We start from the raw sequence: 25,457 nt of genomic DNA, 5'->3' as shown, positions 1-25,457 counted from the left end.
TTTCTAATTGTGACATGTGGACTCTTCAAACTCATTTAATTCTCTTAAACGTAATTTGTGTCCTTGCTGTATAGGATAAAAACTCTTCAGCAACCTGTAACGTTAAACCTCATTCACAAATATTGCGCGCCGTTCAACCTTCTCCAAGCCGTTCGAGCAAATTGATCTCTCTTGGTGTTCCAGGCGTTACACATCCTTGCTTAAATCTGCGGCATTATTTAACATTCAGGTTTAGCATAAAAAAACGCCAAACACCCCATCTTTGCCTTTCAATTTTCCATATAAATCAGCTGTAACTACCAGATTTCGGACAACTATAATCTCGGATCGGAAAATATGAAACTCGGCAACTCAGATCAGACTTGATTTTCAGTTTTATGAAATTTTATGTTGTGCCGATATTGTTGGGTTGCTATACTCTGACTCGTGCACATAAGCTGCTCGATAAAATGGGTTTAGGTGCTTATATCACTAATATTTTAATTCCTAAGAAAAGAGTTTCAACCATTAGATTTCTGGAAGTTTGTACCGCTAAAATTCAATCATAGGCAATAATTTTCAGGAAATTAGAGGCTTTATCCATCAGTTTTGGTACAAAATAAATATACATAGTAATTTGTATTTATATTTCTGCATTTTTATCAAGTTCCAGCTTGCTGTGAAGGTATATGCAAATTTTATTGCTTCAGTCTAAGCAAGTTTGGCTACAAATCAAGATAAGCCATGCCTATAACTGTAGTCATTTCCTTTGTAGTAGCGTAAGTTAATAAGAAATTTAATTTTTTAGATTAAAGATCCCTATTGATTTTTCTATGGCAATTGATGAGCTGACAGAGCAATAAACTTCATGCTCTAAATGAATACTATATAAATTTCTTTTCTTGTGGCAATATTTCTGTCATGTTTCTTAATTTTATCAGGAACAAGTGTACAAGATATTACAGCTATGGTACGGAATTCTTTTAATATGTTTATAGCAACCGATTATCAAGTTCTTTTACATTTTGTTACTGAATAATCTTCCATAGGATGCAGCTGTAACAACCAAATTTTGGAAAAGTAGAATCTTGGATCGGAAAATATGAAACTCGACAACTCTGGTAAGCGAGTGAAACACCGCTAATATGTTCATTGTAGATAAACTAATAGGATAAAAAAAATGACAGATCCAAACGATATATGTCTTCTTTCATATTCTTGTATCTAAAATGGAACTTCATGATTATGCAAACGATGAATGAATCTCCGCAATTTCATTATAAAATGTTTAGAGTCAATCTATTACTATCTTTTTATTTGTGGTGTGATAAACTCAATTTATTTCCTAAAAATATCAATTGATGCTTCTCATTTTAATTATGATAAAAAAAACTCATTTTCTTATCTTTCTCTTTCACTATCTCTTTAGAAAACCGATTATTGATCTTCTTCTTTTCTGCTTCTTACTCAATTTATTTTCCAGCAATTATTTATCTATGAATGCTATGAATTTTAGAAGTATTGGTATGGATTTCAACTGTACTTTTGGTTTTGTGAGTTGAAAACAGTAAAGGGATACAGATCATAGAATAGACATTGCGTTCTTGTGATATTGTTAAATCGATCCTACCCGTTATATACTGTCTCATCTCATTGATTTATTTTTTTTACTTTTGCATGCATTCTATTCATTGTCTCATGTCATGCTTATGTGCATATTTAATCAAATTTTTCACGTTGAAAGGAACACATGCTATATACTTTCTTTAGAGAGAACTTTTACTATTCATATGTTAATTATTCAATTTATGATGTGTTTTTGATGATGTTGAACATAGTGTTAATTGCTTTCATCTTTTAATGCTTTTCCGACGAATGAGCGGTGCAAAATTTAAACATGCATGTTCTAAACCTGTTGTTGTTGAGGTAACGACGCAAGTGTTGAATGTTTGATCATTTTGTGACTTTTTTAATTGTTTAATTTTTATACCCATAATTAGATACATACTCATCTATTTACTTACACTGCACTACTTACACTGCAGGTGTGGGATGCAACTTCAATGTTGTGGATTTGTAAATAATCATCTCGCTTTCTTTTGATGATAATATTTTTATTTTGACATAAATCATACTTTGGTTCAATCAGTGTAAACATTTTCTATTAGGTGTGAACCACTTTTTTATAAACCAAGAAGATGACCAAACTGAGATGGTTTATATTTATAAATTAAGTAATTTAATTTGATCTAAGCTAAAAATGAAGTTATTTTAAAACCTACCAGTATATTAATTTTAAATTTAAGTTAATTATATGTAATTAATTAATTTAACTTAAAAGTACATCTCAATTGAGAATTTATTATATATATATATATATATATTTATCAAAATCTAAATATTAAAATTCAATTATTACAAAAATAGAAAATTATTTAGTCTTAGCCACGCAACGCGCGGGCATCGACCTAGTAATATTTAAATTTTGATGATTAACAATTTTTTAATTTAGAATTTAGTAATATGATTATGATACTTTTAAGTTTTTAATTTGTATTTTATAGGTGGAGTATATATATATACATAACATATATATATATATATATGTATATATATATGTATTTAGTTGTCTCTCTCCAAAAGGCTTCGCATCACTTAGCGCCTTGCGCCTCATGTTCTAGGACCCTAGTCGACTCGGGTCACCTTTGCATTTAATAAACATGAACACCTCAAATCTCAATGTTCATTTACAACTATATATATTACGGAGTGTATATCCATATAAGCATTGCACCACATTATTTTTACAACAAGTCAATGGGCAATATGTAATTTTTTTTTTGAATCATTATTTTTTTATTATTATTCAATTTTCACACAGTTAACGCACTATTTGTTTGTTTTGTGTTGTATAATTTTCCAATATTACCTCCCCTAAAATCAACGTTTCTTTATTGCTTTGAAATAAATTATAGTTTATTTTTATTTTGTGCCACTAGAACTTATTTCTTTAAAAAATTGTCCATATCAATAGCCAGGTAGTTGCTATGTTGCAATTATCTGACATGGTTGCCATGTCAATATCCACATCAGACTCAATACATGCACTAAAAAGTTGAAATGTAATTGCTATGAAATTACCAAACAGGAACGATATAGCAAATAAAAAGATTTGGTTGTAATTGTAAAACATTAGAATTATTCTGGTTATTAGCCTTAAAATAATAGTTCTGTTACCAAAGAATTCATTTAGTATTGTAGTAGCTATTTAGAGATCTAGTCTCTACTTCCTATAGATACTTGAAACAAAATGGGCAAAAAAGAAAATCTTCATCAAACAAAAGATAAAAACTTGATTCAGACAACACAAGATTACAGGTCGATGCAGGGAAAACAACATTAAAGCACATCCATCAGGATTTAGACATATCATGCCATAGAAATTCACATTTTACAATTCGTACCAAGAGTTACACTACATCTCGCCCGGCTGCAAATATCCGTCGAGTGACGTACTTTTTTGCGACACAAGCAACCTGCAAGATCAATGCTTTGTTAGGTTCAATTATGATATAGAATTCATTTTGTTTGCAAATCAATTTATTTAGTAATTCATTCCTAAATTAATGTTACATAAATTAAAATGATTATGTTCATTTACAAATGAAGTTCCAAAAAACATTATAAAAATTATTTGAACCAAACACACCTTAAATTAACAGAAAATTTGAGGAAATGAGTTGTACATCTATCGGCTTTGACATGAACACATCAAGAAGAGGAGCAATCTTATTCGATGAAATGTAATAAGCTATCACCTCAAAGCTACATACAAATGAAGAATATATGATGAAACGCAATATCTTCCTCCAACACAATGACATGTAAATAAAAAAAAAATAGTCACAAATGAGGTGAAGTGAATTGTGTCCATATAGTCAAGTACGGTAAAACAATTTTTTTAAGAACTGAAGTATGGTAATACAACCTTCAAACAGAAAAGTTAGCTTCATGCTTTCGATCAGGGAAAAAACATCAGATATTAAAGGAAGGATCCATATGAAAACACCTAAAAGGATATTACTAAGAAAATAGCATGTTTTATAAAATTGAGATGTATATGAATGTTTACATGACCTTGATAAAGCCATTGTGCTATGCTAAATCGAGGGTTAAACTGAGACATTGTTGAGTGAATTGGAAAATGAAATCCAGAATTAGAATCTAATTACGTAGGAAGAAATGATAGCAAAAGTATTAGGATACAATGTGAAGGAGTAGTTCAATAGAGAGAGATTTAAGCAGGGAAGAATTACTACCTAACACCTATGTTGCACGACAACGCTGAAAAAGAAAATGCTGATCAACAACTATATGTATTCCTGATTAACTAAATTTAAAGTTTCAGAGTTATAAAGCGCAACGGCCACATTCCACTCAGTAGGGATTAAATTTCACAGCTTAATTTTCGAAACATACAAGAAGATATAAGCTGGCTAATATGAATAACCATCTCAATTTTAAAGACTCAACACACAAATAAATTACAAACTCAAACTCAAATCCAAGGAGAAATTTCAAATAATTACCTGCCACTTGTAATGTAAGATAGATATATGAGTTTCAATTTCAAAGATGCAACCCAGCAAAAAGCAGCTCCAGCTCCTCATCCTGTGAGACTGTCCTCTGACATAATCACAAAAGTAACAAAGTTTATAAGCTTTAAAATTTTCATTCAAAGATCAAAAACAGATACAAAGAGATTTAATTATAAACCTGAAGAGACAAAAGATGGATAATTTTATTGAGAACCCGCAAACGATGTGTCGCGTAACTGCTGTTGGCAGGGAGTTGATTCATCCTCTTCATTTCTTCCTGTACTGTGGCCTTCTTCTCTTCATGTCCCCTCTGCTGCCATTCAGCTCTAGAATTGCCTGTACTAACCACATTCTCCATTGAATTCTCAAGGGCACCACTGCCCTTCAAATTACTCAAATTATCCACTTTAACTCTGTACCACAAACCAAGTTACATAGAAATTAAGAATCACAATAATAACAGTTGTGCCACGTCATTTTTACAATTGACGACAAGCCAAGGAGCGATGGATACATTTTTAGTTATTGCTTATTCTTTTATCATTAAATATTCCGATGAACGTGCCAATGACTCATAGGTTTATTGCACGAATGACATGCACAACGGTTGCTGCATTGTATAATTATTTAAAAAAATCAAATAAATAAACACATAGCAGCCTCTAATCTATAATACAATAACACGCTTAATCAATCTTATTTCTTGCTGATTATTTTAAAAAAGGAAAATTTAGGGGGAAAAAACCTTAATCACAATTTCTTGAAGCTCAAACAGAACTTGTAAAAGATTATAAAAATAAAAAAATTAGAGAATAAAACCAGAAACTCACAGTTATAGGTGTCTCTTCTCTGCAAATTCTGGAGAAAAAAAAATTGTAAATTGTAATATTTCTCTAGAAGGCTTGCTATGAGCCTATGACCGTTCTGTATTTAAGTGGTATGAAACGACGCCGTTTGCTCTTTCACTATTGTCGTACTTCTTCACACGCCCCAATAGCACGACCAACCCACGCCTCCCATTCGCACGTGCGAAACACAGCAATAATAAAAAATAAGAAACAAAAAGTAAAAATAAATAAAAAAGAAAATTAATAAAAGTCAAGAGACTGCTTGTGTTCACCAGCGATCTCTCATTTTTCTTTAGTTTTACGTTTTTGATTTGATAATAATCAGAGGCCAAAAATAAATAAATAATTTTTGAAGAAAAAGACAAATTTAACCTTGATTCTGCTTCTAATCTCCATCTGAATCCGCCGATTTCCTGTCGCCATGAACGAGAAGGCTAACGTCTCTAAAGAGCTTAATGCCAAACACAGAAAGGTTTTTGATCTGTTCATTTTTTTTTTCATTTCTGCTTTAATACGATTTTAGTTTTAAATTGTAGCTTGATTTGATCTGTATCTGCTCGTGTTATTTTGTAATTTGTGATTTTAATCGAAGTTGTAAATTTAAATTTAATGTAAACGTTGCATTTCTACTTTAGATTTGATTTGGTGTTATTTTTATAATTTTTTTTTCTTATGTTAATGCATTATTAGTGATTGTGTTAATTTTATTATATTCATTTTAGATTTGACTGGAAATAACTGCTTAAGGTTATTGCATTTCTTTTTAGAATTGTAATCCATCAAATTAGCTGTTTTATTAATGCAAAAATATGAAAAATGATTATGCGTTTGTATGTATTTGAATTGGATTCTTGTAAAATCATGTCAACGTTTGCGCGATTTCATCTTTTAAAATGCGTTCTTTCTTCAAGTTGAAAGAATTGAAGGTATGACCGTGTGAGCTTTGCAAAACATATGAAATTGGGTGAATGGAATTCCAGTTGAGTTGAATTACCACGCTTTCAGACTTTCCAACTAGGGGAATCGGAGTTGTAAGTTATACTATAAATGAGCTAAGAACATCATCGATATGTCTCTGATTCTAACTGGAAATTTAGAACCTGTTACTGTTATGTTATCAGTGAATTAGCACTTTTGTTTCATATGTGGCTACTTGGCTTATCAATCTCAAGCTGTTAGCTTCTCATATTATGTCAAGTTGGTTAGGGGAAGATGATCATGTAATAATTCACCCTATTGGTGAGTGAGCATATGATCTCACAAGTTTTTTTTTTTTCTGCATGTCCTTATGATCCACAAAGTGGTATATAACCACACAATTGGGCCCTGTTTATGAATCCAGACATCAACTGTTCATGTGATGTTATTGGTTGTGCTTTGCTGAATATCGTACATTAGCTTCATTTTTTTGTAATTTGTTTTGTGCTCTTGAATTGTGGATTTCAAATTTCAATTAAGTAATGCTTTATTCTGTCTTTGTTTCTTGATGATGTATTTTCTAGATTGAATTCTTAAATTTTGTTCTCATATTATGCAGATCTTGGAAGGTCTCCTAAAACATCCTGAGAATAGGGAATGTGCCGACTGCAAATCCAAGTATGCATGTTCAAACTACAGATTTTGATACAATTTCTGGATTAGTAAAATATTGTCTAAATATATAAGCAGTTAAAAAATATTCTGTCTTAGCCTGTCTGTATTTCAGCATTTTTTTGCCGATATGAATTGCTAATTTTTTTTGTTATGCAGAGGTCCAAGATGGGCAAGTGTAAATTTAGGTATCTTTATATGCATGCAATGTTCAGGGATTCATAGAAGTCTTGGAGTACATATATCCAAGGTGATTTTTCTTTTCCTTATGTTCTTTGTAATTAAGTTAATTTTTACCGTAATTAATATTGGAACAATTGGCTTCTCTTGATCTCTGTAAATATTTTGTGTGGAGCTGTGACAGTAAATGCCGTGAGCTTTATATGCAGCTGGAGGAAATGTACTGTATATAGGATGACAAAAAAAACTAGAACTTCTTGATTTCCTTATAGAATTAAGCCAGCCTACTTGCATCTCTTTATTTCTCTGCATAGTTTCTAGGCATAATGATGTACTTTTACAGTCTACTTACATTGTGTTAAGTCCTTCTGTGGGAAAACATTTAAGATTACTCTTTTCCTTTTCAATCTCTTTTTTTATTGCTCACATGTGCCATTATGCACTTCAAGTACAATTCCATGCGTTTCTTTTCTAAAGAAAAAAATGCATAGCTTTATTGGTTTTGCCTCATGATCTTTATAGAATATCTATCGAGTGTTGTCTTCCTTTGTACTTCTGAACAAAATTATTTTGACACTTGTTCTTTGTTTATTTTTATTTAGATTTTGATACATCTCTTGCTGTTGTATTTATCAGGATATGGCTCCGAAGAGGTTGAATAGTTTTATTTTGTAACTTGTGCTAACATGGAAAATAGTTTCATGAGAATCTCTTAGTAACTAAGCAGAGATAAAATCAATGGCGGTGATAAATCTTATTCTTATTTCCTCTGTAGGTTCGATCTGCAACCCTTGACACATGGCTTCCAGAGCAAGTTGCATTCATTCAATGTAAGCCGGTCTTTTCAATCATGAGCTTTTGAGGATTATTCTTGTCATGATGGTTACTTTAATGTTAAGCAGTGACATGCTCTTAATATTTCTGTATAGCAATGGGAAACGACAAGGCGAATAGTTACTGGGAAGCAGCATTACCCCCCAACTATGACAGAGTTGGAATAGAGAATTTTATCCGTGCAAAGTCTGTATTTAGAATTCTTCCTTTACCAATTTATTTTCTGTGTTTATTTTTTTTGGCGCCAACGTGACTGTCATCCAATCCAACTGATTATGCATTTTCTTACAGGTACGAAGAGAAGAGATGGGTCCCCAAAGACGGAAAACCAGTGTCCCCTCCTCACAGGCATGATGAAAGGCCTCAGACATCATGGCAGAGATCCGGTGAAAGTACTGGGCATCAGCATAAGAGCAGCTTGGAGAATGTGCATGATGACAGGAAGAGTGCTCAACGACCAAGTTCAAAAGTTAGTATTCATACCACAAGAATTAGCCTTCCCATTCCTCCAAAGGGACCTGAGCAGGTATTTTGCTAACCCTAGTGGAATTCTTTTTAGCTTTAAGCTTAGTACAAGTATTAAATTTTCTAATATATTCTCTTTCCTCCTTTTAATTTTTCTGGAGGTGAGTCGAGGAATGAGGGAGTTTTGGAGACACTAAGTAGATATATAACTTTTCCTTTTCCCGAAAATAGTAGGTGCAAACTGTGTATGAAGCAAAACTTTTGATTGTTATATAGGGCAAGCTTTGATATGCATGATATGAATCCTCTCCAAGTTTTAAAGTGTTGGTGTCACTTGACTAAAAACATTGACTATTTATATTAACCCATAATAATGCTTTGACTTTTGTCCTTTATTTTTTGTAGTGCATTGTTTGATTTGAAAGATCAGTTGATTGCCTTCCACAAAGGATTATCACTAGTAGTTAGGTAGTAGGTGCAAATATTTTAGAATGCTCTTGCACATGTGCTTGGTTGTCATCTGGAATTTCTTTTCATGCCTTGCTATATGGGATTCTCTGCAACAATTACTGACATGTGTCAATTTTTCTACTTTTGAATTTTAGGTCCTTAATATCTTCAAGGAATGTTCTTTGCTTCCAATATGCTATATCAATTTTTTTAGTATCTCTTGGTTAAGTAGATATTGATTAGTGTACATTTTTTGTTTACATTGTTTTTATTAGCATGGTTATAAAGGTTATTTTTAATTGTCTGGTCCTTTTCCTATTGTTTGTGTACATTCTTTTATTAGCATGGTTATTAAGTTTATTTTTAATTGTTTGGTCCTTTTCCCAAGCTCATAGTGATGCTTAAGAGAACTACATACTTGTGCGTAAACAGGTCACCCCTCCTCTAAAGCCTCAACACATTATTCAGAAAGCAGAACCAAAAGTTGACCCCAGTGAAGCAACAAAAAATGGTGTAACTGCTGTTCCAGCTGCTCCTGCACCCAAAGTTGATTATGCCACTGATCTCTTTGATATGCTATCAATGGATGGTCCAAGTGAGAATGGCTCAGAGGCAGCTCCAAATGATGATAATGGATGGGCGGGGTTTCAATGTATGTTTTCCCTTTCCACAGTATCAACTTTATCAGATCATCTAAGTGGTTTCTGGCAGATTTTACTTTTTTCTTCTTATTTCTTTCCCATTTTCTGTTGTTGCATGCTTCAGTTTCTGTCGCTAATGACATTAGCTTCATGCAATGTTCCCTTACTAGCTGTTTAGTTGACTCTTAGCAAATTTGCAGCGGCAGTTTCTGAAGAAGTTTCAAAAACAGAGAAAACAGGTGAAATCAAAGCAGTTGAGAGTACTACCAACTCCACTTCTGCAATTGAGGATTTGTTTAAAGATTCAGTTTCTTTAACACCTTCAGTATCAGAGAAACCTCAGAAAGATGTAAAAAATGATATTATGAGCCTTTTTGAGAAGGTAAGTGGTTTATTATTTTGTATCTGAAAATTGTTCTTTAAAAACGTAGGTTATGTGATTATTTACTAAACAAAACTATTGAATTTGCCTTAATATCTTCTCAACAAATAAAAGATCTGATTTTAATAATTGCATCTATTGAATTTCATGGTAGCTAATACATTTGTGAATCTATGTTTTCTGTGTGATTATAAGTTGTCTGAGACTTCCGTTTTGAATATGTTGTAGTCCAATATGGTATCCCCATTTGCCATGCATCAACAGCAACTTGCGATGCTGGCACAGCAACAATCTCTTCTCATGGCTGCTGCTGCTGCTAAATCAGGTGCTGTGGACCCAAAATTTCGTGGGAGTATTCAGCAGACAGGGTCCAATGGCATCATCTTGCCTGGTCAAAATTTGCCGAATATTGGCTATCAAATTCCTGGATTAGTCATGCCGGTAGCTGCTGGTGGGCAAGGTGACTCGCATAAGCTTATGCAGGTAATCTAAAATAATGATTATAACAATTTGTGTGTAATTAAATTCTCTGCTCTAACAACCTTCTAATGTTCAATTATTCGCCACTGAATTAGGGTGGTAATACAGGACTCTCAAATCCAGCTGGAAGCTCGGCACCATACGCAACTTCTAGGTACTCTTTTCTCATCAATTGGTCTGTTATAGTATATAGTATAAAGTGACATTAGTTAGTTAGCAAATATTGATTTTTTAGAAACTTGAGCAGAAATGAGACTATGTTATTCTGTTTTGCATGAGAAAAAGTAAAATCCTTTCTCGTTATTATTTACTAAATTCGACTTTTTGTTTTATATACTTGTTTGAGTCTAATCAAACTTTATATTAGAGATTAGCAAAAACCGGCCGGCCGAATCAGCCAACCGAACCGACTTCGGTTGGTTCGGTTTAATATAAAAAAATTTGGTTTTTCGGTTATTGGTTCGGTTTGAATGTTAAGTTATCTAAAATTAACTTAAAAACTGTTTTTTTAATTCTTTCTCATATTTTTGTCGGTTTTAACCGAACCGAACGAATTAACCAACCTATTCGGTCGGTTCGGTTTTGAAATTTTTTTCCTTTTTTATTCGGCCTCTTCAGTTTTTGGTTTTAATTTCTTATTCGATTAGGTTCAGTTTTGGCTATTCGGTCGAATAGTTAATTCAGTTAAGTAGTGGTTGGTTTCGACCGAACCGACCGAATGCTCACCTCTACTTTATATGGTACTTTAATTGCAATCTAAAATTCTTAACTGTTCTTTACTATTAGTAAAAGTTCTAAGAGAATCAAGTTTTGAAATAGATAGATACTTTACTTACATGTGTCACGGTCACCTTCTCCAATAAGTGAAAAGGGAATACGTAAATGCAGATAGTTCTAATCCTCCTTATCTCTTGAAACCATTGGGTTCACTTTGCAAATTCCAGTGTTCTCCATTTAAGAGATACTTTATGCATATTTCTTTTCAGTGTCTAGCTTTTCCTCTCGTAAGGCTGGCATGCTGCAAGATTCCTATAGTGTATTTTATTAGATATGGATATCTGACTTTATTGATTGATGGTTAAACTTTTAGTTACGTTTCGTTAGTGGTTAATTCTTTGCTTACTGGTTCTGAAAGGAAACCTATGGCTGTGCTAGGGGTGTAAACGAGCCGGAGTTATGCCAAGCTCGAACTCAAACTCGTTTACTCCCCCAGGCTATGCATACAAAGTAGCTCTTTTTGGATAATTTTCATTTGTCTCAAGCTTGCTTATTTAGAAACTTGATCTTCTTGAGGCTAAACTCTGACATCTCCTTTAGTCATCAAGAAATTTCTCTGACCGATCAAATAGACTATGATTCGACTGCTTTAGGCTAACTTGGGTTGTATAAATCTCTATATGTTGGTTTATTTAGATCAAAAGTGAAAATTAATTTCAGATTTTTCTGTTAAAAAAAATGTTTGATGTTTAATGAAATTAGACCAGCCAACGTGCATATGTATACATAGGAGGTCTTTTTACCATCCACTAAAGATCTTAATACTCATGCTAGCATTTCAGAGTTTTAGCATGATTCTGAGCCTCGATTATTTCTTTTTCTTTCTTATCAGTTTTTTTTTAATGCTTCTCTGCCTCTCTTTTTTGCTTGGTACTTTGGGGTGTACTTCAAGGCAAAACAAAGCACCTTGGTTTTTCTAGTTAGGCTCCTATCCTTAAAGAACATGCCTAACATTGGGTCTGTTAGGTTCAGCTGTTAGATGAATTCCAAGTTCTAACAGCTGACATCTCTATTTGGAGATTTTAATTTAAACTGTTTGATCTGTGTCCAGCATCCTCCAACCTTTAAATTAAACATGAGCATTATCTTTGTATTCAAAAAAAAAAAGTAAATGCAGTTGCATGGAATTAAGTTTAAAAAATTATTAATATTTTTACTTATAGTGAAATAATGATTTTGTTATTTGATGAATATTTATAGTTCTAAGATAAGGATTGGAATAAGAATTTGGGGGTTAACTATTCATGGTCATATGTTGTGTTCTCTTATTGGAACAATTTGAAATAGATAGTTTTGGGGTTAACTCTAGTTTCTTCTGTGTTTACATTCAACTATGCTTAGTGGTCTTAACTGTTTTATATTAATGCGCGTCTGCCGTCTGCTATGCGGTAGGTATTTTAAACCTGTGTCAGCCAATTTGTAGTCATCCTAGTTCTATTTGCAATGCTACGGTATGTTGCTCAAAAACTTATTGAGTACTGCAGTTCAGTGTTTCGTTTCCGAAAATGCTTTCAGAACTTCGAAAATTTAAATATAAATCTTTTTTTATAAAATATATCATTTTACTGTTATCCGTTTTCCATTTCAGCATTTTTGTTTTCATGCAACATAGGTGCTAGGGATACTTTTAAGGCATGAATGGTACTGGAAGGAACTCCATATGATTTTTGAACCACGTTTTCGGATTCCATCAGACAAATACTATTTTGGAGATTTCAATCATATTGTCTTAGATATTAATGCGAGCCAAACTGCTAAAATCTGTGCATGTTGTTTGCAGCTTTTACACCGTAGGGCAGGTGACCCCTGTTAATGGCGCGACAACTGCTGTACTGAATAAACCTCAAGCAACAGCTCCGATTTCATCAGGTAATTCATCACAATCTACAAAGGATTTTGATTTCTCCTCTTTAACACAGGGCATGTTCTCAAAGCGTTGAGTTCTCTCGGAGCGGGAATGTTGAATTTTTCCGTGCCAATACAACATAAATTTCTCTTGTATTGGTTGATTGTAAACTATTTTGTAGAGTCAGTATCAGTTTTCCTCATATTTGTTTCGATGGCTCATTTGTATTAGTAGATGTGTATTCAGAGTAATAAAAAGATGGGTTTAGATTGATCTCATCATTCTCTACTTTTTATCTCTTTTCCAATATTTGCATATTTTGAGCCGAACAAAAATACTATTTATACACAAATTATATACAAATATGCATTGAAAATGCAGAATAATATATAAACATGTGCTAATAATTTATATATTTTTTAGAGGTAAAATCTAGTTACGTTAATAGTTAGTTGATAGTATAATTTTTTGACAGATTTGTAGTTCTCTTTATCTAAAATGTTTTATCATTTTTCTCTTCAATTGTGTTGATCCTTGGAGAAACGTGTATATTTTTTAGTAGGAACACTTATGGGAGAATTGAATTTAAGATCTAACAGTTTGCTAGCGCTTAATGGTTTGTTTAAATATAATATATTTGTTTTGTTAAATTTTATGAATTTCATATGTAGATAAAAAAATAAGTGTATTCAATTTAATTAAAAAAAATTGTTTATAATTTACAGTATATTTTTGTCTGAAAATCAAATTTGCTAGCCGATAAGATCTATGAGATTGATCCGACAAAATTTAAACAACAGTTTGTACACATGTGCCATTAGTTATGTTTGAATTTAAATTTATTGTTATTTATTCATTATATAATAAAGGAGGAAGAATTGAAGCTGATATTCTCTTGTCAAATTACTTTAAATAAAGAATGTTTGGTCATGGATTCTCAAAGAGTTTCTACAGATCATAATTAGATTATATAGGCAGTAATTATCTTATTCCATCAATAGTCGAGCAAGTAAGAGGCTTTCTTGGACTAGCTGAATAATACAGAAGATTCCTAAGGCATTATGGTAATAGGAAAATGCTATTCATCACATTCATTTTAATTTTTTAACTCATCTTGTTGTATCGCCTTTCATGACATATTTTTATTTGCTCAATTTTCTGTCTAAAAATGTATGTTTCAATTTCTCTCTTTAAATTGATCCACTTATTTGTTGTCCCGTCAGGTGAAGCAACAAGATAGATTAAAAAAAATGAGTTAAATAGCATTACTCATAATAATAATAATCAAAAAAGCCGCTTATGGTATTTTTTTTTAAAAAAAAAAATGTGTTCAAGTTGAATAATCTGAAAAGACTATTGATGCTCTTAAGGTTTCTATCACTACAACCCCAATTTTAACACTACCCTCACCAAATAAGCAATTTACAATGGAAAAGGATATTTGAGATGTTAGTATAAGGGTCACTTGCATATAAAATTACTAGCTTTATATTAAATTGTATAAATTGTAATTGCATAACTTACATATAAAATCACTATCATAATTGGCTATAAATTGTAATACCATTTTATAGAAAGTCAATTATATCAAAAATCATTTTGAAAGAAGCTATTCAGAAATAGAATCTATCACAAATTTTAAAAATCATCAGTTTTATTTACCACTTTTTAATTTTTACAATTATATCACCGTTCAAAAATCTGACAATTTATAGTTAACGTGGCACAACAAGCTAGAGCCACAAATCATTGAGCATAATTTGTACTAATATTTTAAAGCATAATTTTCTACTTCACATTTTTGTCCCACAAAGACGTGGTCTTAAATTAAATTTTAAACTGAATAATCAACTTAACACGTACTTAGCATCCGTTTTCCGGTGCCACATCAGCTACATATTACTGGATTTTCAAATGGTGATTTAATTGCAAATAAAATGAAAGATGGCAAACAAAATAAATAACTTTTAAAGATCATCAAAATGATGATTTAGATATAATTAATTCTTTTTTTAGAGGATATAATTAACCCTTTTGAAAAGGGTACTTGAATCCCTAAAAAATGAAAGGTGATCCTTTTTAAGTACCTCTTTCATTTTTGCAGTTTGTATTTTGGATGGACAGAAACATAAACATAAGGATTGTGTCGCCAAATATTATAGTTTCCATCTAACTTAAGTAGCAATTTGGGGCAATTAACACATAAATTAACTTTGTGGAAAATTAGTCGTGAACTTGCTGATTATAGTAAATCAGCCCCATTTTGAAAAATTAACTTAAAATTTGATAGGGCAAATTGCCAATTGAAGAACAAATAACTTACAAGTTTAGGGAGGAAATTTCCAAAATGGGTTAATTGCCCATAATATGCAAGTTTATGACTAATTTGCTCACATAGTTAATTTATGCGTCAATTACCCATTATTTACAAGTTGAGGGGGCAAATTGCTACTTAAGTCGTTTCCATCTGATACATATCTTCATGCCAAAAGCATCCATTATGATTTACACAAATGAATTTTGATCATAGACAACCATCAACAACAACAGAAAATCAGAGAAATAGGCCTCTGCTAAACTAAATAATTTAATTTCTTCTCACCATGTATTGATCAAACGTCTGATTATTCCCTCCATATCAATTCATATGTAACAACAAAATTTGCCCCGGATGAGCTTTAGATCTCTATTTAGCACTTACCTGAGCTGAGATTGCCGGGCCATTTTAATCCATTGATCTCATGATCTGGGGGTCAAGCTCGCATTCATTTGCTCTACAGTTTACACTTATGTACTAGCTCATCACTTGAATTCCATGGCGTACCCGTATCACTCTTATAAAGAATCGTCGCATTGATCAATGAAACATCAATATCAAGCTATGCATACTCCAGTTCTTCTAATCTGCGGAAGCTTTCTAAACTGCGAAAACTACAACCATACAAAAACTTTAAGCGCTTAGCAGAGTGTTCATCTTGACTTTTGTTATACTAATTTTACTTTATGTTCGCACGTGGCTAATAATATTATCCATTAATGTTAAATATACAATGATAATAAATGTCAAAGTGAAAATAAAATGTAATTTTCTTTATTGATGAGTAAATGATCATAAAATATTAATTTAATTAAGTAGATGGTTGAAAATGAAAAATAAATTATATAAATATGTATGTCACTACTCACATTTTTAATGAATATATATATAAGAACAATTAAGTTAATATGTTTGTGCTCTCATTTACAATTTATAGTTAATATATAAATGATGATACCTTAATTTATTTAAGTATATTGTTGAAAATTAAAAAGGAAATTAATAAATGTGTCTTTCTACATCCTATCAGTACTTTTATATATTGTATAAATAGTAAATAGATAAACAACAAAGGGTCATTTCACCCCTCTAACTTGGCACAAATTATCAAAAAATTCCAAATTTGCAATTTATGTTAAAAAATCACAACTGGTCAATTTTGAGTCAATTTACTCCTCCAAACGCTTGGTCTTATTTTCCAAAGGGGTTTAAACTGACCCAAAACTGACGAGTTGTAGGGTTTTTTTGGCCATAAATCACAAATTTGGACATTTTTTTATCTTTTATGCTAAGTTGGAGGAGTGAAATGACCCTTAGCAAGCTAATTAAATAAGAGTTATGTACATGCTGTAAGCAGTGGAAACCAAAAAAATTGTTTTACCTGCTGTAATTCACCCAAAAACAAGACAATTACATCAACTCAGGCCATTTAGTTGGATGAAATCTTCTCTTCAAATTTGATGGCTCAGAACTCTTGGAATCATGCCACACCAATTCCATCTGGTAGAATGTGAAGAAAACAAAAACTACGGTCAACATATGATGATGAAAATCATTATACAAGAGCTTCAAGATGGACTAGAGGGTTCAACAAAATGAAATCAGGAAGCAACAAGTACATCTACTTTTTTCATTCACAACAATGCTTAGCCAGAAGAGTGTGCATTCAGTTCGAACATAGCTATTTTTTATTTTATTTTTAAACCAAATCGAATTTATAATAATTCTAAAAAATTCAAAACGAATCAAACCAATGAATTTTTTTTACTTCCAAAGCCAAACAGAACTGTAAAACCAAATTTATTTTATAATATCAATTGAACAGAGCCAAATTTATCCGTCTGCACAATCCTAGTTCTGCCTGTGTTAAACGACAGCATGCTGTCATGATAACATGTACAATTTACGAGCCAGTAGATTTTCAATAAAACCAGCAAAGGTAACCATGCATGTTGTACAAGATTCTAATAGGCCTTGAGCAACATATTAAAACTGGAGCCATCACGCTACCAATAGAATCAATACATGTGCATCAGTCCGTATGAGCATGTGCTATTCACGTAGATGCTAGTGAGTGAGTGTGTGTATCGTTTTAAAATTAGGCATGAAAATGAGTAGAAGTGAGCTGCAAATTGTCAGAGAATTATGAAGTATTTTAGGTACATACATCTCCAACCATCACCGTGTCACCTTCCTTGACGCCCATCTTAATGAGAGACTTGTACGCACCACAAGCTTCCAAAACATGCTGGAATCTTCTATCAGAATCCGCGTATCTGTTTGAAAAGATGTACCAGACATACATCAAAAGACGCTAAAAGAGCATAATAGACACATCATTCATTTCAGACACATAAAGAAAAGAACAGATCATTCAATTCAAATGAACAAATTAGATCTATCATTGACAATGCAGACAAGATTCATTATAATTAATGAAAAAAATAGTATTTTAAATAATGGAGTATAATAATAAGATATAATTGTTGAACTTGAGAGACTAAAGCCAAGTAACATGAAGATAACAAGATGGTTTTGATCTCTAGGTTCTGAAAGCCAAACAACATAGAAGGGAAACTGACTTCAATACAATTTTCATTGGCAATAGCCACACTGTAATGTATATTCCAGTTTTAACTGATTTGATTTCATTCATCTATATATTCGAATTTTGTTCCCATGAATGGCCCACCAGCCCAATAGTTCAGGCTTGTAGGTTGGCACTTGTACTTGATCAAAGGAATAAAATAAGAAGGAAATTCTGCAAAACTACAAGCGAAGCAGAGATAGCCAGCTGATCCAGCTTCAACAGTCCCTTGCTGAACAGGAGAAATTTTATCTTGGGCATTTCATGAAAAAAATTCAAATTTAATGCCTATAAGAGATGTTAGTGAATTTTCTATTAGAATCTCCAGTAATAAACTTGATGAGCACCATCCACCACTTAGATTGAAAGTTTGAACCCTAAGTTCAGCTAGCAGCACCAAATTATCAAACTTAGCCGGACTGCTACCTAAGTAAGATACACATTGAGTATGCATTATAGTTCTAACAAAGTGGTATTTTAAGAATGGGTCTGAAAAGATCCAGGGTCACAATCAGAATGTTGATGGGAATCCAGTGCATATATATAGTTAAGAATTGACAGCAAGAAACAACAAGAATAACTCGCAACAGTTTTGGACCAAATATATCCAATAGTAACCTACCGCCAGTTTGTCATCTGAACAAAACGTTGCAACCCAGACCCATCCACATGCCAGGTATTGGACCCACTGTCATGGACGATCTCAAAGTCATTGATATGGGCTCTTCGCTGCTTCTGAACCATATCTGCTACATGATTAAGATTTACTGGATTTTGCCAACCTGACACAGATAAAAATGTCCATTGCAAGGATTATATAGAGAACATACAGGAGAAGATGACATTCAGAAATACTGCATGAAAGAAGAGAGCATGCAAATTTTGACCTTTGAATTCCTCATTAGTTTCTTTACTTTCTCGTAGAAGCTCGTAAGCAGCACAGATCACTTCATGCGTGCCTTCTTTCTTCACAGCACTCATGCAGAATGTCTTAATCCCACGAGCTTCTAGCTTTTTCTTAAATGATGACCAATTTTCATATGCTTCCGGAAGGTCCATTTTGTTATATGCAACAACATAAGGCTTATCAGCAATTTCTGGACTGAACAATTCCAGCTCAAGACGAACAGCATCAAACTCATATTCTGGCTGCTCTGAGGAGCCATCGACAACATGTACCTAATTATGAGCAAGAACAAATATTGTATTAGTGAAACTTGTGATGAAGGAGTTATAAGAGGAAAATTAAACAAGACCATGGAGATATTAGTATCTTTGTTTAATTATCACTAACAAGCGCCTCCGGTCCAAACCAAAACTTTGCAATCAACTGTATCACAATCCTTATCCTTCCACAGAAAATCTAGAAATCATGCATTTCCTAATCCAATCCCCAAAAAGCAGGCAGCAGATACTTGCAATCACATTTATGTTACTCATGCATAGGAAAACATTCAAATGACAAACTACAGCATGTTAAAACTAATAAAGAGAAGAGGGCAGAAGATTAATGATTCAAAATCTTTTAGGTCCAAGGATAAAAACTGGAGCAAAACACGGCAGCCAAACGCTCTGCCGATAAAATCTCACAAAAAAAGCTTGTTTTTTCCTCAAATCTAATAATTACATTACAGAAATGACAGAAATGTTGTACCAGGGCAGAACATCTTTCTGTGTGTCTCAGAAACTCATGGCCCAAACCAAAACCTCGATGTGCTCCTTCAAGCAGACCTGGCAAGTCAGCTACAACCATTGTAGTATCATAATCAAATGACACTACACCAAGGTTAGGCAGTAAAGTAGTGAAGGGGTAATTTGCTATAGCCGGCTGTGCAGCACTTATCACACTCAAAAGTGTACTTTTCCCAGCATTTGGAGCACCCACAATTCCAACATCTGCAACAAGCTTCAGCTCAAGCTCCAACCACCTGATCACAAAACCACCATCATTCCTAAATATTGATAATCCAAAAATTAAGTCTACGAAAAATGATGTTAGTCTACTTTCTTTAAGAAAGTACTCATAAGCCACTCAAACATGGCTTGCAAAATACCCTACTTCATATCAAGTTGAGCTTGACCTCAAGTAATGAGTAAAGTATTATTCTTTCTCTTTCATCGTAATTAAAAGGGCAGACCCCGGAAAAGCATATGGTGGGCAATTGTCTATCTTACAATTTTGAATCTCTTAAAAATATTAATATAGTTTTGCTTTTATATTTTACAAATTTTGCCCACTTTAGATAAAAAATTTAAATCCGCCGCTGCATAATTACAAATACGAAATTCAAGCTCGAATATGAACTAAAACTAGAAAGAAAAAAACAGAGCAAATGTCAAGAACAATATCCTCACATTTCAATACCCTCTTCACCATTCTCAGCAATCCTGGGAGCTTTATTACTGCCACATTTAAACGCAGTATTCCCTCTCCCACCTCTCCCACCAGGCAACAGCATAGCCTTTTCACCAGGATTCAACAACTCCAACAACACCTCCTCTTTTCCCGCTTCTCTAATAACCGTTCCCGGCGCAACTTTAACCACTACATCCTCCCCTTTGGCGCCATTTTGCATTGAGCCTTGACCGTGAGACCCTCTCCCCGCCCGAAAATGAACTCTATTCCTAAATGGTAACAACGAGTTCATTGAGCCTTCTACTTCTATGTACACTCTCCCTCCTCTCCCTCCATTTCCGCCTGACGGACCGCCTAACGGTACAAATTTCTCGCGGCGGAATGCAACGACCCCGTTTCCTCCGTCTCCCGCTCTTACGAAGATTTTTGCTCTGTCGAAACATCGCATGACAGCTGGCACGCCTTTCTCTTTCACATCAATTTCCTCCTCCTCCTCCCCCTCTTCATAACCGCCATTGATTTCAAATTTATTTACAATATTGCCATTGCCATTTTCATTTTCAATTTCTTCTTCTTCTTCACTATCATAATCGGAATCAACCTCATAAACCTCAAATTTTCCATAATCAACTTGCAAATTATTACCATCGTCATCTTCTAATTCTTCTTCTTCTTCTTCTTCTTCTTCGCTGATTAAACGGTGATCCTCGCTGTCGTTTTCGATTTCGGCTACCTCGGAATCGGAGAGTTTGACTTCGGTGAATACAAGTGACGGAACGGAGAAGTCTTCACGTGGCGGGAGGCGAGTGTAGGTGGTGGCTTCGCCGCTGGTTAAGGTGAGTGATTGCTGACTGGATTTGCTTAATTTAGTTTTTTGTGGCTTTACGTTGGTGCTTCGTTTACGGTTGAGTTTTTTAGGGTTAGGGTTAGGGTTAGGGTTAGTGGTTTGAGGTCTTGAACGAGCTAGAGCTTGTGGATAAGAGCCGGCTATGGATATTGAAATGGTGGACATTTCTACTGCTCTGTTTTGAAGATTAGATAGCGAGGCAAAAAGAGTGAGATTGTGTAGCAACTTCAAATGGTGATACGTCGTCGTTTTTTAACATTTGTTTTTGAAAAAAAAACACAATTTTAGACCCAAGGAGAATTTGAAGCCCGATAAATTAGGGCTTAAAATAAGCCCGACAAAAGTTTGTAATCGTGTAAAATTACAAGGGTTTTTTTTTTGGGCTTTTTATATGTTTTACGGGATTTCTTAGCCCAATAATTTTTATACGGGCCAAAATTTTTCTTTACTTTTCATACAGCCTTTTATTACTTTCTTGACCTAAATTTTTAAATTCTTCTCTTTTTTACGAACTTCTTTCTTAGCTTTGATATTGGCGGTTTCTTTTTCATTTTTCTCTGAAAGTAGCGGTTTCTTTTCTTCTTTTTCCCACGATTTCTTCTTCTGATAGTCGTCGCCCTTCATCAAGTCTCAGTGCCGCTCCACTGCCGCCTTCGTTGTGTCGCCGCCGTTCTCTTATTTTTGTGTTTTCTTTTTCAGATCTGAATCGGAGTTTATTGTCGGAAGGAAAAATAGATATCAAAAATTTTTAACGATTTTAAAAAGTTTTTTAAAGGCATATGATCAGATTTTGAGACAAAAAGATTCACCGTTCTTCTTCTTTTTTTTCATTTTCAGATCTAGATTATCTTTAAGGAATATAATACTAATTTTCATGTACATAAAATAATTTTATGATTTTATGGAATGAAAATATGTTATTTCTGCAGTTTTACTATGTTTGGTTATATTTCTGTGTTTTTTTTATTCTGCAGCACGATTTGTTGATGTTGGTAGATTGATAAAATTATTGTAATGTTTCAGTGTTGTTGATTTTATGTTAATTTTATGTTGATAATCAGTTGATATTTATTGATATTAACATTGACAAATAAGATAATGATGTCCGTGAAATAAACTAAAAAATAAAAATTTAACTGAGACTAGATAATGATATGTTAGCATTGGAAAAAAAAAAAACAAATAAAGATGTTGAATTATTATAATGTTACAATGTTGAAATTGTGTTGATTTTTGGTTAATATTTTGTTGATTTTAACATTGGTAAAAAAGAAAATAATGATATTGAATTATTATAATGTTAAAATGTTGATCTTGTGTTGATATTGTGTTGATGTTATGTTGATATTAACATTAACAAAAATATCAACATTACAATAATTTAGTAATCAATCAAAAATTAACGTATCATTTTTTCTGTTTTAATTTAATTTTTATTATTTTAGTATATTTCATAGACAGTATCGTTTTCTTCGACAATGTTAAAATCAATCAGATATCAACACAAAATCAACATAATACCAACAAAAAATCAACACTATACTATTATAATAATTTAACATCGTTATTTATATTTTTCAGCAATGCTAAAATCAACACTGTAATATTATAATAACTATATATATTTTTCAATTTAATTTTTATTTTTTTAGTTTATTTCACGGACAATATTATTCTATTTGCCAATGTTAAAATCAAGAAAAAATTCAATTGATTATAAACACAATATTAACATATAATCAACATAAAATCAACAATACTGAAACATAACAATAATTCAGCAATCAACCATCATCAACAAATCGTACTGCATAATACAAAAAATACAGAAATACAATCAAACACATAAAAAGTACAGAAATAACCGAATTTTATTCGATAAACTCACAAAATTATTTTACATAATATGAAAAGATAATCTTTATACATTAATCATAAATATATAAAAACAGTAAACAAAAAAGAAAAGAAAATGTAGATCTAAAGAAAAAAAGAATAATGAATTAGATCTGAAATCAAAATAGAAAAGCGATAACAAGAACTAACGTAAGAACAACAACAAAAAGTCATTTTACAATATCTAAAACAATGCTTTTTCTCGCCGGAATCTTATGCGGATCTTCAGTTCCAACAATGGTAAAAAAAAAATAACAATACGGACAAAACTTGTAGCGATGTTGGACGGCGATGTTGAGAAAGATGAATGAGGACAGCAGATCTGAGAGAGTTTGAGGAGTTTGTGAGATCTGAGAGAGATAAGAGAAATGAGTTGAGAGAGACGAGAGAAACTGATAATGATGAGAGAGAAAATAATTTTGTTTTTTAGGGCTGGTTTGAGAAGAGGGGTATATATATGTCCGTATAAAAGTTATAATTTACAGAGTGTATGGTAGTTTTGATAATGAAAACATGTGTCCGTATAAAAGTAATAATATGATAAATGTTGGTTGTTTGTGAAAAAAGCCCTTTTTTTTAGGGTTTTTTTTTTAAGTTTTTTTTTTAAAAAAAAAAAAACTATCCAATTTTTCTAAACTAATACAGAAAAATACGGGACAAGGGAAGGAAACTCACATCTATTTTCCGGACAGATAAAAAGTGATTAGGGACTGAAGTGTCTAATGATGATTTTCATAGAAATTTGTCCGGATAACTCGATCGTTTGTTTAAATTTAAACAGGCGTGATTAGTGCACAGTTGCGAATTTGAAGATTTAAAACGTAATTAGTTGTAAATAGCTTATAAAAAATCTAAGAAATTGTGGTCTATATCTAAGAAATTGGACTAATTATAATATCTTAGAGGATTATAAGCCAAATTGCAAGTTTGTTGGGTTAAATTAACCATATCTAAATAGGGTCCTAGAACCTTTTTAACACTTTTAAGCAGTGTTTTAAAAACCGAACCGGTGACTGAACCGGAAAAATCATCGATTCAAGGTTCAACCGGTTGAACCGCCGGTTGAACCGTTTAAGTGAAATCTATAAAAATAAAAATGCACTGATGCGCAGTGTTCAGTTTCATCCCACAGCAATATTTAATGTACTTCATTGAAAATTCAAAAGGTCTAATAATTCAATTTTAAAAACACAAAACCCAAGAAAAGTATGACCCACCACTTTTCATCTCCCACCTTCACACGTAAGCCACCTTCTTATCTTCTTTGTCCATTAAAATCTAACATTTTAAATTGCTTTCCATCTTCTTCTACATAAAATGACCATGACGAAGAGATTATTTATGAAGAGAAGGGAAAGAAAACGGCATATGAAGATTATAAGCAACGGCAACACTGATGGTTTGCAAGATCTTGCGGGAGTTTAAAGATTGTATCAGTATTTTAATGGATCTAAGAGTAAAGAAAAATTATATTTCTAGATCTGAATTTCCTTCTTATCCTTCTATTCTGTGTTTTTTTCTTCGCAAGATTATTTTTCTGACCGGACGGTTCTGTGGGTAAACAGTTAACCGGTTCAATCCGGTCTTGGCGGTTTTATCCGGTTCAATCCGGTTAAACCGGATTACCGGTTCGAAAAAGACAATTGGATCGGACAGCTGGTCGGGTCCCGGTTCAACCGGTTCGACCGGCCGGTCCGGTCCGGTTTTTAAAACACTGCTTTTAAGCACCAAAAAACAATTGTTAACCACTTTTTACGTGGCACACTTAATCAATTCCAAATTTTAACTAATAAATTAATATAAAAATTAATCCTAATCTTAAAGAGATTATCGCTTCACACATTTTCACTACCATGACTCAACTCTAACACTTAGTTGATAGACTCCAACCTTAATTTAGACTTTACTTAACCCTAAACTTTTCCTAACCACGATAAATAGGATCTTTAGTTGACCTAGCCAAAGGATGGAACAGTATGTAACAAAATAAAATATCAAATCTTAAAAATAGTAGTGTTGGCCGAATTTCACAGTCCCACTACACACACATCAATCAATTCTAGTCCAAAATTAAGCTAAATATGCTCTAATTATTCAAGAACGAACTGGTGCATATAGATCCGGAGCTGGATTCCACATACGGATCACCAGAAAATGAGACAATGACTCAGAACGGTATTTTTAAGGACCATATATTCATCTTTATCACTTTTTCACATATTGCATGCCAGATTTCTAAGATTTATTGTTTTAATTGATAAACTATTTTAACTACTATTTTTTATAATTGCCATGATTAGTTCTGAGATTGCCATGTTTATACCATATTTGGTGTAAGAAATCTGCGTTTTATGATGTTTTATATGTTTACTTGCTCTCACATG

At 32.7% G+C, this 25,457-nt stretch overlaps 2 protein-coding genes, 1 long non-coding RNA gene and 1 other non-coding gene across 4 annotated transcripts; 2 read left to right on the top strand and 2 right to left on the bottom strand.

The window, feature by feature from the left end:
• Nucleotides 1-83: 83 nt before the first annotated feature.
• Nucleotides 84-2,221, top strand: LOC130015155 (uncharacterized). The gene is made up of 3 exons (XR_008790174.1): nt 84-949; nt 1,036-1,100; nt 2,025-2,221. It is a non-coding gene; the product is annotated as an uncharacterized LOC130015155 (long non-coding RNA).
• A 1,069-nt stretch (nt 2,222-3,290) lies between these two features.
• LOC126667857 (uncharacterized) lies at nt 3,291-4,598 on the bottom strand. Its single transcript, XR_007638300.2, has 3 exons — nt 4,569-4,598; nt 3,689-3,804; nt 3,291-3,515 (listed from the first exon to the last, which is right to left on the bottom strand). It is a non-coding gene; the product is annotated as an uncharacterized LOC126667857 (transcript).
• A 1,077-nt stretch (nt 4,599-5,675) lies between these two features.
• LOC126667851 (ADP-ribosylation factor GTPase-activating protein AGD5) lies at nt 5,676-13,358 on the top strand. The gene is made up of 11 exons (XM_050360948.2): nt 5,676-5,897; nt 6,963-7,021; nt 7,175-7,265; nt 7,971-8,025; nt 8,125-8,215; nt 8,321-8,555; nt 9,377-9,596; nt 9,786-9,967; nt 10,196-10,450; nt 10,543-10,601; nt 13,005-13,358. The coding sequence occupies exons 1-11, from the start codon at nt 5,847-5,849 to the stop codon at nt 13,162-13,164; spliced, it is 1,458 nt and encodes a 485-aa protein (XP_050216905.1). The 5' UTR covers nt 5,676-5,846; the 3' UTR covers nt 13,165-13,358.
• A 2,191-nt stretch (nt 13,359-15,549) lies between these two features.
• On the bottom strand, nt 15,550-21,379 carry LOC126667850 (GTP-binding protein OBGC, chloroplastic). The gene is made up of 7 exons (XM_050360947.2): nt 20,330-21,379; nt 19,629-19,902; nt 18,862-19,153; nt 18,597-18,756; nt 17,555-17,663; nt 16,769-16,887; nt 15,550-16,001 (listed from the first exon to the last, which is right to left on the bottom strand). The coding sequence occupies exons 1-6, from the start codon at nt 21,340-21,342 to the stop codon at nt 16,798-16,800; spliced, it is 1,938 nt and encodes a 645-aa protein (XP_050216904.1). The 5' UTR covers nt 21,343-21,379; the 3' UTR covers nt 15,550-16,001; nt 16,769-16,797.
• Nucleotides 21,380-25,457: the final 4,078 nt, after the last annotated feature.

The sequence above is a fragment of the Mercurialis annua genome, linkage group LG2 (genome assembly GCF_937616625.2).
Source record: "Mercurialis annua linkage group LG2, ddMerAnnu1.2, whole genome shotgun sequence".
Lineage (NCBI taxonomy): Eukaryota > Viridiplantae > Streptophyta > Magnoliopsida > Malpighiales > Euphorbiaceae > Mercurialis > Mercurialis annua.
This window is presented reverse-complemented; position numbering and strand designations above follow the sequence as displayed.

What these genes read in the sequence shown, in the direction of transcription:
- LOC126667850 (XM_050360947.2), bottom strand. Translation starts at nt 21,342, where the DNA reads ATGTCCACCATTTCAATATCCATAGCCGGCTCTTATCCACAAGCTCTA. An exon ending in GTTCAGATGACAAACTGGCG is followed by an intron (nt 17,664 to 18,596) that starts GTAGGTTACTAT and finishes CTTTTCAAACAG; the next exon opens with ATACGCGGATTCTGATAGAA. An exon ending in ACACGGTGATGGTTGGAGAT is followed by an intron (nt 16,888 to 17,554) that starts GTATGTACCTAA and finishes ACATTCTACCAG; the next exon opens with ATGGAATTGGTGTGGCATGA.
- LOC126667851 (XM_050360948.2), top strand. Translation starts at nt 5,847, where the DNA reads ATGAACGAGAAGGCTAACGTCTCTAAAGAGCTTAATGCCAAACACAGA. An exon ending in TTAATGCCAAACACAGAAAG is followed by an intron (nt 5,898 to 6,962) that starts GTTTTTGATCTG and finishes CATATTATGCAG; the next exon opens with ATCTTGGAAGGTCTCCTAAA. An exon ending in TTATGAGCCTTTTTGAGAAG is followed by an intron (nt 9,968 to 10,195) that starts GTAAGTGGTTTA and finishes AATATGTTGTAG; the next exon opens with TCCAATATGGTATCCCCATT.